General features: G+C 36.1%; 1 protein-coding gene across 3 annotated transcripts; it reads right to left on the bottom strand.

The window, feature by feature from the left end:
• Positions 1 to 2,954: 2,954 nt before the first annotated feature.
• Positions 2,955 to 7,243, bottom strand: LOC147489888 (uncharacterized). 3 transcript variants are annotated; one of them, XM_086571543.1, is made up of 3 exons: positions 6,925 to 7,243; positions 6,465 to 6,804; positions 6,149 to 6,362 (listed from the first exon to the last, which is right to left on the bottom strand). In XM_086571543.1, the coding sequence occupies exons 1-3, from the start codon at positions 7,203 to 7,205 to the stop codon at positions 6,351 to 6,353; spliced, it is 633 nt and encodes a 210-aa protein (XP_086427669.1). In that variant the 5' UTR covers positions 7,206 to 7,243; the 3' UTR covers positions 6,149 to 6,350. The 3 variants fall into 3 exon arrangements, with proteins under 3 accessions (XP_086427667.1, XP_086427669.1, XP_086427668.1); XM_086571541.1 differs by lacking the exon at positions 6,149 to 6,362 and adding an exon at positions 2,955 to 4,718 and having other exon boundaries at positions 6,465 to 7,243; XM_086571542.1 differs by having other exon boundaries at positions 6,465 to 7,243.
• Between the last annotated feature and the right edge of the window lie 5,665 nt (positions 7,244 to 12,908).

Below are 12,908 nucleotides of genomic sequence, written 5' to 3'. Positions count from 1 at the left end.
CAAATAGGCACAATATAATTTATGATTTCCTTTTACTGTATCATGGCCATTAGGCTGTTCTGCACATGTTGTTTATTTTTTTATATATATGCTAAGGTTTTTCCCAAACTAGATGTAATAATGGTATTCAAATCAGTAGCCGAGGATCTATTTACTTAATCTGATCTATCAGCAGTTGAACTACTTACCAATGCACTTGCTATAGCTGCTGTAAGATCCGTTTCTCATTTATTGAAAGGTATATGAATTGTTTTTATTAGGCACTGATTTAATAATGGCTTGCTTTGGATCATACAAAGAATAGGCCTTTTCTCACTTCTTTTGGAGATTCAAAGCGGGATGAATTGGAATGCAACCTCAAGCGTCTCGCACCTATGCATGTAGCAAGGCCAAACTTGAGTGACAGCTATTTTTGAACGAGATACACCCTGTAACAAGAGTTTAGTCTAATGATGTGTTAGTATGTATTTTTTGTACTTAACAGGATGTGCCAATGCTCGCATTCAATAAAATTGTTTACCAAAAAAGAAAAACAATTAAAAATGAATGTGATTGAATAAGAGTACTAGAGCAGTTTGTTTGTCGGGAAATAAGAGCACTATTGGTTTTTGAATATTTTGTCCATGAGCTTTGTTACGTGGGCTATTCGGAGTCCAAACATGGGACCTTTTCCAAGGTGTATAACAGTATAAGTGTGTTGCTGCTCCTCTTTTCAGTATGATGACTGATTAGCGGAAAAAGAAAGGTTTCTGAATTTGTCTCTAATTGGTCCACATCATCACAGGGCACAATCAAACAATTTATGGATGCAACGCAACTGCAAACGTATTGAAGGAGACTTTCAGGTTGCATCCTGCAGTGCCTCTTTTGGTTCCCTATGACAGCATTAGCCCTGAGTCAAACAGTTCCTCAGTCAGGCAACTCTTTCCTCGTTGGCTTTTTTCGCCTTATACCCTTTCTCGGGCGACCTCTCTAAGGGTGCAAAGGGTAAGAGTTTTTTTTTCAACATATGAGCGATGCACAGAGGTTATGATTTTCATTATCTCCCATTTTCAACATATGGGGATGTCCCTAAGGATGTAACTACAAGGGAAATTATTTTAATTATCTCCCATTTGGTTATGGGAGAAGGACATGTAGGAATTCCTTAGCTGAAAGAATGTTAATATATGTATTGGTTTCACTCTTGCACTCATTTAATTGGAAGTTGCCAGAAGGGACTAAGCTGGATTTATCAGAGAAGTTTGGGATTGTTTTAAAGAAAAGAATACCATTGGTTGCCATTTCTAGCCCAAGATTGTTAAAATCGCTTAAACATATGGTATGACCGTGTTCTATTCCTTGATTATTGCGTTATATTTTGATATAGTTTATATAGGTGAGAATGATAAGAATTGTTATCTAGGACAATAATAACCCAAAAATAGAAATAAAACCTTTTGTCAAAATCCTTCCAAAAAAAAAAAAAAAAAAAAAAAAAAAAATAGAAAAATATAAACCCTTCAAACAAAGTATGTAATAAATCATTAGCTATCAATATACATATATTATTTATTTAAGTAGACTTTAGGCTTTTGAGTCATTGGCTATCTATGTAGCATGTCCGGCCATAGACTGGGCCAAATGGCTAATATGGAAAGAAAGTTAGCAAAATCTCCATATCGCTGTCAAAGTTCTCATCGTCTTCTACGACTTTCTCCCCGCTCCCCCCTCTCCCTTCCTTTCATTTTTTCCTTAGAAAAGAAAATCGGTACTTTGCATTAACCATCAATCTTATTACCTCTCATCCATTGAAATTCGACGGGCATGGGTTATTTCATATTCTAATTCACAATTGAGATCATGTTGGTTGCTTTTTTAATGTGCCTCAGCTCCATATTTTAGAAGCAAATAGAGCTAACAGTTTGATAATGTGAACAAAAAGATGCTCATGATATATATTATGGTACCCAACACTAGTAAGGGCATCTCCAATGGGGGGTGTAAAATTACACCTCCACCTAGGCTCCACGTAGGTGCCATTAGGATTTTACACCTCTAATTGTATATTATTGTATAGTTTATAAATATCCACACTCTATACTCTCCAATAGAAGAGTGTAAAAAAAAATAGATTTTAAACTCGGACGTCCCTCTTTAATTTAAACTGGGCCAAGTGACGTCCAAGTTAAAAAATTACTTTAGATTTAGAAAGGGACGTTACTCCAAGTGACGTCCGAAAATTATTTCACTCATATGTCAGTTCGAGTGTCGCCCGGGTTTTTTATTAACTAATAGCGAAAGGGGGAATTCCTCACCCTCTCTATTAGCTAATACACTATTACCTACGGTATAGCATCACCTCTATTGAAGAGAGTTTTTTTATATTTGGGGTGTAAAATTTCTACTCTATACGGTTTACACCCCCCATTGGAGATGCCCTAAAGACAAGCAGCATGAGATAGAAATGACAGAAATCCTACTGATTGATTGAACTTTCTACTTTGAATAACAGAGTGCAGAGGATGATGACATGCACAAATCAGTAAGTCATGCATAACAATCTCTGTGAAACTCAATAATTTTGGCCAAACAAATATCCTTTATATTAATGTGTACCTAAAATCAATTTATACCTCTGTTCACTTTGAAGTTAATTTGGTTTTAATCCAGTATATTTTCATTGATACCAAGTGAGAAAGGGAGAGAAGTGGAGAAAACTACGTCAGTACCAGAAAGATTTCGTTGCAATCTTACTTTCCTTATTTCATGGTAGATAAATTTCCTTTTTTCAATTTTATGGCAATCTTTTTTTCCTGTGTCTCCGTTAAGTTATTGGTTGACGTCATCAATTAGTGGACACGTGGAGAGATACTGGGCAAGGACGCAATGAGCTAACTGCCCAAGGAGCAAAAAATTTAGTGGACACGTCTCCGTTAAGTTATTGGTTGACGTCATCAATTAGTGGACACGTGGAGAGATACTACTGGGCAAGGACGCAATGAGCTAACCGCCCAAGGAGCAAAAAATTTCTCATGAATGGCATATGAAGGAGTGAATATAATGGGAAACAAATGAAAAACCCTTATCGAAAAAATTATAAAAAAAAAAAAGTGAAACAAATGAAAAGTAAGATGTAACATCACTCGGACACCACTGGCACCACAAACTACAAACTACACTGCATATATTCTACGAAATATGCATAATACTACTAGAATTGCTCTTTTTGGAACGATACAATACTTTCTTATAGTTCCCAATTCAATCTTGTTAGAATCCCCCTTCCCCATCCAAAGGCACCAACATTCTTGCTTACCAAGAATAATCCTAATTCCTAATACTGCTACATCATGCAACCACTCCAAAAGTGGGAATGTGGTCCACAATCTCCATCAGTTCAGTTGGACCACCATGTATATTCGTAAGATGGCACTAAAGGCTCTTTAAATTTGTAGTTAATAGAGAGAGTGAAGCTCCTTTAATTAATGTCTACAAAACGAGTCCAAAACCATAAAAGAATAACCCAAAAAGAAAATGTTTCACATTGTCCACAACCTTCTTCGTGTCCAAAGGCTTCTCCCCACAATAAATCACCATCCTTAAACATTAATTTTTCAAACCCCTTCCAAAGAGTAATCAACAAAATTAGATTCTTAGGAAACATGCCTATTTCAGTCCAAAATATTTAGAAAAAACTCCACTCCCACCCATCCTATCTCAAGCTCTCAGCCATGCCCTACTTTGCCAAATTATCTCCTTCAAGCTCAAGCATCTGATGTTGTTACCGCATGAAGGTACTACCTTCGATGGCCTCCATCATTTTCACCCAAACCGCCAACCAAAGGATCCCCGTAGAATGTTCAAAATGAGCTCATGCCTAAGATCAACAAAAGGTCTTGGCAACATTTTACAAATATCCTACTCTCCCAGGATAGGTTTGTGAACAATGTCATAAACTACTCCCAGCACAGAGTCTATGCAACCTTTCAAAGAGAGAACTCGTTGCACATATTTTTCAACAGCCAGTTCTCCAAACATGTATGGAGAAGTATAAAGAGCTTCCTGGGACATACTCAGAATATGCGGAGGTAAAAGTGTGCTACAGTGACTTCTACGTGGAGTGAAAGAAATGCAAGGAAACCCAGACACAAGACTACAGAAGCTCAGGTGGTTACTATGACGGTCATTGAGAAAATGAAAAGGTACTTTGAGAGACAAATGACACAGATGGATGACTCAATTGCTACTAGAGTGTTTCTACAAAATATTGGCATCCACAAAAGGTTCAGATAAAAGGAAACTAGCCAACACAGGGAGTTGTAAAAGTGAATACTGGTGACTCTGTATCGGGCACAGGAGCGAGTTATGTGTGGCGTTGTAAGGGACCATAATGGACACGAAATCTTTGGCTACAATAGTAGAAGCAGTAAAAAAAATCAGTACTGCTTCAGGAACTATAGGCCATAGAGACAGAACTAGAAGGGTGTACCGGGCTGGGGTTCTAGAGAATGGAGATTAATTCTGATTTCATAAATGCCGTATAGATTATGAATGAGATGTCAATGGCAGTCATTATGTAACACTTTAAAAATTTTGTATTAGAGATTGAGGTCTTCCTAACCTCATGATTATTTCAGGGAAAAGAAGATCAACAAAGGTAAAAAGCATTACTCAAAGCAGTTAAGCAGCCAATACCAATACAAACAAAAGAAAAATCAATCTCCTGTGTTTACCACCTGTCAAAAACCACCAACAGTAACAAAATTTTTACTCAGAATACAATGTCATAAACTAAAACATAAGATAATTCCTAGACAAGAAACAAGAAAACAACTCAGAGCTCATAACCCCAATTGCTGAAATGTCCAGACATAACGATTGTTGCCATTCAAAATCTTCCTCACATGACATTTTACTATCCAGTCATAATAATTTGAAAAAAAAAAAAAATTAACTTGAATCCAATCAGATTGTTATATCAAATACAAAGGTTCCCCATACACAAGGTCTATGAGACTCTTGCCAACCAAGCACCCTATTTCAAAGATTAGGCCCTCAAACATTACATTTGCAGAGCAGACCCACAGCTCTAGCTTGTGAGGGATCACACCAGGTTGCTCAATTAATTTAAGCTTTTTGTCAACTCCTTAGTTTCAAATGTTATTTATTTTGTTTTTTAGGGAACACCATTACAACTAGTTTTTCTAAAGTATTATTTGAAAGCCTCACAAGATATGTGAAAGGTAACAACGACCCCTCCCACCACCAATACCAATAATTAAGCTAGTTGTTTCTACCAAACAATAAATTTGGATTCGCAACCAAACTATTGTTCACCTACAAAGCTAAAGAGTGCAGGGGCAGATGCACTACTTCCACCTTCACTGAACTTAAGAGATGGAGCACTAAGTGAAGGTGAGCCTAATGCCTAGCGCTAAGTGCACTCTTTGTGGTTAACTAGTCACCATTTGAAAAACTCACTGCCATTGACCAAAAAAATCCTAAGACTAAGGGGTGTTTGGATCCTAATTATTTATTGCCAATAAATATTTAATAGTGAAAAAATGTTTTTTGAAAAAATAAACATGTTTGGTCTCTATTTTTGTAGAAAGTAGTTTTTCACCAAAAAAACATTTATTGATCCAAAAAACATATTTTATGATAAATAGCAAAAACTTGTTTTTCAAGTTAAAAAACAATTTTTTCTTCTCACTTTCTCATCCGGCGCCAAAGGCAAATGGATTGCCCGGGTGCCATTAGTGAAAAATGTCGAGATATGTCAAGATATTTCGAGAAATATTGCGAAATTTACTAGTTTGATAAAATAGCTTTTTAAGAAAAAAATCTCAACCAAACATGTTTATTCAAAAATTGTTTTTAGAATAAATATTTTTTTAGAAAAATACTTTTTGAGAAAAACTGGTTTTTTGAAAAAATGAGATCCAAACACCCACTAATTTGTTACACCTGTACAACTAACAAATAAGAAACTCTCTGTGGTATAAATGACCAAATTATATGTTGTCGGTGATCAACTGTGAAATTGGGCAGATCCTATTTTTTGAAAATACAGATTTTCCCCTCATACTAGAAAAGCATTAAGCAACTACAACCAAAACAAAAAATAGTAAAGTCAGTCTCTTATGTGCTTACCAACAATCAAAAGTACCAGAACTCCAAAAATTTCTCTAAGAACTACATTTTCCTAAAGTTAAAGTCCAAAACATATGATAATCCCTAAACTTGAAACAAAACAAAACAACTCGGAGATATTAACAACAACAACAACACCTATCTCGTCACTCCAATTCCTGAAATGTCAAAACATACTGATTGTAGCCATTCAAAATCTTCCTCACAAAGCATTATCATATCAATTCCTAATAGTTCGAAAAACAAACAGATCCAATCAGTTCATAATATCCAATTCAACACACACACACAAATAAGATTTTTGAGAGTATAGATATAAACCAATTTACCTTATCAGGGCAATTATTCTGGTAATGCCCACGTTTTCCACACGAATAACACTTTCCTCGAAAATACCTTTTCTTCTCAACCTCAAAATCATCCCCACCAAAAGTTTGTTCCTCATATTCGTCCTCGTCTTCTTCATCCTTGTCCCTTTTGCGCTGTCTCCGCTCTCTCCTTTCACCTTCATCCCTTAACATACCAATCAACCTCTCTAAACTAGCTTCATTATAACAAGTATTCATATACAAATCCTTAATAAAGTCCCAAGACTTGGGTAAACTTTCCATCAATGCTTCAACTTGCATCTCTTCATCATAAAAACTCATTCCTACTTCTTTAAGTTCTCTAGATATAACACACATCTCAGTAACATGTTTCATAATAGGAGTTTCTTCAGACAATTTATGTGAGTTATATTTATCCATAAGAGAAAATTTATGAAAACTTGAAGTTCTTACTTTATACCTCTTTTCTATGGCTTCTATCATGTCTTTTGAAGTTTTGTGTACGTCAAATATGTAGAAAAGATCGCTTGTCATTGTGCTTAGGATGACGTGTCTGCATGTGAAATCGTCGTCATCTTTTTTGGTGAGTGATGTTATATCATCAGTTGTAGTGAGGATGTAACTGATTTTGAGATCGAAGAGAACGAAATCGAGTTTGCTACGCCAAACGGAGAAGTTGGTATCTGGGTTTCCGAGTTTGTAGGTTGTTTGAAGTTCTTTGTAAACTAGCTTGGAAATCATGGTGAGTGGAGGAAGAATTAGAGAGAGGGTTTTGTGGAGTGCAAGGTTTTAGGAAAGTGAAGGATTTTCGGGCTCAAATAGTTACATGAGTAAGCTTGAGTGAGGCCCAAGTCCACAACAATCGAAGCCCATGAAGCGTGTTAGGGGCTATTTGTTTTTTTGGGTTAAGTTATAAAGGGTCTTATAAGATGGTCTTATAAAGTGGTTTGTTTTTAATTTTAAGTTCCTCTTATAAGCACTTGTAAAAATATAAAAAACAAATACATGACATCTTATAGATAGTTATTTGACAAATATAACCCTACTTTACATCACATTTAACTTGAATATATTAATTTGAAATAAACGTATAATTTGATTTTCGGTTTCAAATCAATTTTGATAATTAGAATATCGATTTTAGGAAACTACCTTAATTGACGGTGGTAGTGGTAGTGGTCTTAATAGCATGGTGGTAGTGGTAGTGGAGGTGATGATATTGGTTTTAATAGCATGGTGATGGTGGTGGTAGTAGAAGTGGTGGATGTCTTAATAGCACGGTGGTGGTGGTGGTGGTGATAGTCTTAATAGTACGGTGGTGGTGGTAGTGGAGGTGATAATATCGGTCTTAATAGTACGGTGGTAGTGGTGGTGGTGGTTTTAATAGCACAGTGGTGGTGGTGATAGTCTTAATAGTATGATGGTAGTGGTGGTGGAGGTAATGATGGTGGTGGTGATGGTGGTGGTAGTGGTGGTGGTGATGGTGGTGGTGGTAGTGGTGGTGGTAGTCGGTGGTGGCTAGGGTAATGGAGTTATTTGGAAAATAAGATAATGAAAAGGGAAGAAGAGATAAATGAGGCTAGGAATATATGAACGGGGGTATTTGAGTCATTGTTCAAGTTATAAGACTTATAGAATTGAAGTAGATCTAATTTTGGTACTTATAGAATTGGAGCCTCTTATAAGACATTTTTAGTTGAATGCCTCTTATAAGAGGCAAAAAACAAACCAAAAAAATGTCCAAAATCACTTGGCCACATCTTATAAGAGGTTATAAGATCTCAAGGTCTTATAAGAGGCAAAAACAAATGGCCCCTTAGTGTTTTTGTTCACACGTATGGTTGCAGTTCGAGTTGTGTTGGAGTTCCAATATTGTAGAAAACCATGTTGATGCACCAAGAACATAACTTGGGATCTTGGATGCATCTTCTCTTACTCTGGTTTTCTCTTTCAAAATACTTAAATGGAAAGAAAAACAATATTTTCAGGTGTCGTATTATATGTGGTGATCAAGGAAGATTCACTAATGATCAACAATAGTTCACTAAAGTAATCAAGGATGGAAGAAAAGCAAGGCTTTATTGATCTATAATGAAGTTTTTACACACTCAATAACTTTCACTTTGGTTTTACAATCTTTTTGTGGGGAAGAACATAATGATTTTCTCTCTCCTGCTTTGGTCACAGTCTTCCTTCTTCACCAAGTTTCAATCATTCATTGACGTGTGTCCATCTTCTTTTTTTCTTTTTCTTTCTTCTTGCTCTTTTCATGCAACATTCAACTTAAGAGAGATATCGGCCCTTATGTCGATATCTCAATATTAATTCAAAAAATATATATTGAAATATCAGCTAACGATATTTGCCCACGACACTCGAAATCTTCAAATTTCAAAATATTTTAAATTTTAAATTTTTCGAAAAGAAGCCGTGATAAATGGAGCCCAAAAAACTGGCCCATTTCATAAGTATAAAAATCTCGTTCTCTCTCTTCACTTTTTCGTTTCTAAACTAAAAAACCACATACTTTGCAAAAATACTCAGACGGCGAAAAACCATTAATCAATTTATTGCTATTACTCCTCGTCAATCTTCGAAACAAAGGTAAGGAAACAATTCTTACGCGTGAAAATTTATTTTATTTTGTTTTTACTTGATTTGTTTGAGTTCGAGAATGTTTTATTCAAATTGTTAGGGTTAGGGTTTAAAATTTTAGGTTTTATTTTGAAATGTTATGCGTTCCCATACTATGCTAGTTACTAGACCTTTTGAATTTATGATTTTATTTTGTTTTAGTTATGGCTAGAAGAAAAACATGTGGTAATTTTAGGCGTACTGCCTCCATGCACTTCTTGCTTCGAATCCGAGGTCGCATGATGGGATACTTCGGATTCCACCTCTAAGAACCCATTCTCCTCCACCTTGAAATTTCGATACGTGTATTATAAACAACATATTATATGATCGTACTGAATATAATTATAGTAGTACTAATACCGATAGGAAATATAGTGATAATTCTAAATTTATCCTACCTATATTAATATCCGTTTCTCCCAAGATGCTCATAGTGAGCCACATCAGCAAAGTTTTTAAAATAGTCCCTATTTGAAAAATAATTACTTGCCTTCTTATCAAACTAACCCTGAATTTGGCCTGCTCTCTAATTTAATATAAATTAAAATTGTCCTTTCATGTGTTATGCTAAAACAAAAAACAAAGCTACGCATTATTTCATTATTTCAAATGTACGCATGGGATAAAAAAAACAAATTCTAAAAAACAATGGATTAGTTAATTGATATGTATTAGTTATTGGATATGGATATGGATATGTATTAGTTAATAGATATGGATATGTTAAACTTCCAAGTGCTTCCCTTAAATATAGGCCCAGACATGATGGGTTTAAGAATAACAGGCCCGGCCACAGGTCGGGCTGCATGGCTAGTTGTTTCTAGTGACTACAAAATGTCTAGCGAAGATATTGAGTCCGAAGTAAGAGCCCGTACCTCCTCCTCGGCATCGACATTTCAAAGGTGCATTTAGAATGAACAAATCTTGGAAATTAATCCTGTGGTGGATGGCAAAGATGGCTTGCCTTGCCACCCTTTTGATATTCTGAGCTCTGAGTCTGAGCATGAGATTATTGAAGATGCTAGCATATGACATTATGGTCTTAATCCCTACTCCCCTAAGAGACCAAACCTAGCCTTGGTACGAGCTGCTTACCAGATACCGAACAACGTCGAACTCCGACATTATGTTGGATCTAGGAGAGGTACACGATGTCAGAGATACGATAAGGGATCAATTATTATCACTATTTGGCCAACTTGTTGCTGGTTTGAGATTTCCATTGATAGATTTTGATCGTGAAATCTTGAATCATCTAGACATCTCTCCTGGCCAGGGTATGGGTAACTTCTGTAGGTTAATGCATATATGCAACTATTATAATACTCACCTCTCCCCTGATATGCATAGAACCAAAAGGATTAGGATGTCTGATATCCTTAACCATTATACTTTTATTGAGGGTACCTTGAAAAAAGTGAAGAGTACCCAAAAGTATATTGGTTATTGGTATCCTAAAAAACGAAACAAGGACTGGAAGGCATTATAAGAGAAAACCGAGATAGTGATAGGCTGTGGCCTTTGTATCCCATCATCATTTCTGGCCAGTGGGAGTCTTTCGAGGCTGAAGCCTCACCTCTACTGACACATAGAGTCTTCAATCTTGCACGTATATTAACTAATCAAACCCTTATTTTCAATATGTCATATCAGGTTCTTTATCTAACCAAATTCTTCATCTGGTTTCTTGTTATTAATTCATAGACCTGTTGTGTCAAAGGGCCTTGGGAATTTAGCTAGCTAGAGTAGTTCTTGAGCTTCTGAATGGTACTGAAACAACAATAACTATACGAACTGGAGCTGATGCTTTTGGAAATCCAACTCATGTTGTCTTGGAATATATTAAGAATTATCTTCCTCCTTTATATGTTCTTAAAAGTGGTGTTCTTAACCGAGTCCGAGACCCTAGACCACCAACCATCGCCCAAGGTTCCATACAACCTTGTTCTTCTCGGGCTTTTCAAAATTCTGTCTTTAGAACTACCTCATAATATTATTTTGATTATGTAAATAATGGTTTAGTTATGACTGAAGACCTTTTCCCTAAGATTAAACAAGAGGTTCCTGATTTCTATAACTTACTATGCCTTTTTACAAGATGTGTTTGATCACCACTCCTTATTACATACAAATATGTCTTCTAGATTTGGGAAAAACTCTGGTTAACAAGGTTTTTTTGCTACCAAATGGATAACTGGAGGTGAATCTACAAAAGGTCCAACCCAAGACAAAGAAACTCATTCCGATGCTAAGTTGGTTCGAAAAAAGAAAGAAAGAAACCATCTGAAACCGAGGTTGATAACACTACCCCGGTTCCACCTAACTCAACAATGCCAGCATCGATAACTGTTGCAGCCTCCTCTTCTCACCCTCCAACTGTATCAAAGGAGTTTTTTTAGCCTTAATTTTTCCTTGACAAAACCCACAGACTCCCCAAATCTGCTTTGCTCTTTGTTGATAGACTGATACCTGGTCTCGGTTTGACTCTTGTTACCAACACCATTCTCCCCAAAGATAGATCTACCCTTTGCAAACTTTCTGCTTGTGATTGCTTCAATATAATGTGCGACTCATTTGAAAAGGTGCGTTGTCGTATCTCTTTTATTTGGTATTAGTCAGTATCTTTGTGAAATTTGTGTACTCATATATTTGTTTTTCTGGTTTCAGATGAAAGTTCGTTGTTGTTGTTATCCAGTTCGAGACCGATATGGTTGTATCTGGTCACTTCCGACGAGAGAATAATGATTTGAAGAAAGAACTTGCTCGGGAAAACAAAAATGCAGCTCTACTAAGCTACCAACTTGGTGCCTCGGAGAGTAATGTAAAATCTTTGACTGAAGATGTGAATAATGGAAAGAGAGAAAAAAAGAAAATGAAGAAACAATTAAAGCAATGGAGGCTACTTTGAGGAAAATAGAGACAGATCATGAAAAAAATAAGGCAAAGATTAAAGATGATGTCGATGCTGATCCGACCCAAGCAAATGTCGACATGGAATACTGCGTGACAGTAATGAAAAGTCTTAAACCATATCTTCCTCAAGAGCTTATCAAAAAATATAACCTTAACGACGATGGTGGTGACGCTGCTGGTTCTGAAGCCAGGGATGACGACAATGATGATGAGGTTACTAAAGTCATACCTCCTACCACCACTGTTATCCCTGAATCGACTGCTCTTTCTACCATGGTAGTTGATAAGCACCAAAAAGTACAGTTTAAACCCCTTAATAGTATTACATTTAGGCCAATTATGTTTATAATAAATAAAAGTTAGTACTGTTTACGTGTTTTTGTGTATTTCAGGTCTTGAATCTGTTTATGTGCTTAAAGATGTCATTTTAGGTGGAAAATGAGTCAAGATGATTGCTGGAAGAGTTCTATATTTAAAGCCCAAGAATCAAGAAGAAAAAACATCTTCAAGCCCAGTCAAATATGGAAAGTCAAAGTCAATTCGGGTAGAAAAATAATATAAAAGTCAATAGAACTTCAAATAGCCATATCTTTGAGCTCGGGCCTTGGGATTTGGCCTATTTTATGTCAAAATGGCCGGATCGGAATAAGATTTCCAATGGACCCGGTCTTGCCCCAATCAGAGATGTAAAAGTGGACAAAAAAGGCACTGAAGTAATTTCAAGCAGTTGTGGCCTCTTTAGACTTAACCTAATGGACTTTGGGCTCACATTAGAGGCTCAAAGTCCCCCTTTTTTATCCCATACATGAAAATGTAACCTTAACCATCTTCTATATAAAGAGGGTGAAAGCTAAACTTATTCTCCCCTTCCTTCCTTCCCCATTAGTTTAGTTG

The sequence above is a fragment of the Coptis chinensis genome, chromosome 7, assembly GCF_015680905.1.
Source record: "Coptis chinensis isolate HL-2020 chromosome 7, ASM1568090v1, whole genome shotgun sequence".
Classification (NCBI taxonomy): Eukaryota; Viridiplantae; Streptophyta; class Magnoliopsida; order Ranunculales; family Ranunculaceae; genus Coptis; species Coptis chinensis.
Note: the sequence above shows the minus strand (reverse complement) of the source record. Positions and strands in the feature narration are given on the sequence as shown.

Coding starts and splice junctions, on each gene's coding strand:
- LOC147489888 (XM_086571541.1), bottom strand. CDS start 7,205: ATGATTTCCAAGCTAGTTTACAAAGAACTTCAAACAACCTACAAACTC. Junction 4,719..6,464: donor AGAATAATTGCCCTGATAAG/GTAAATTGGTTT, acceptor GGTTTTTGACAG/GTGGTAAACACAGGAGATTG.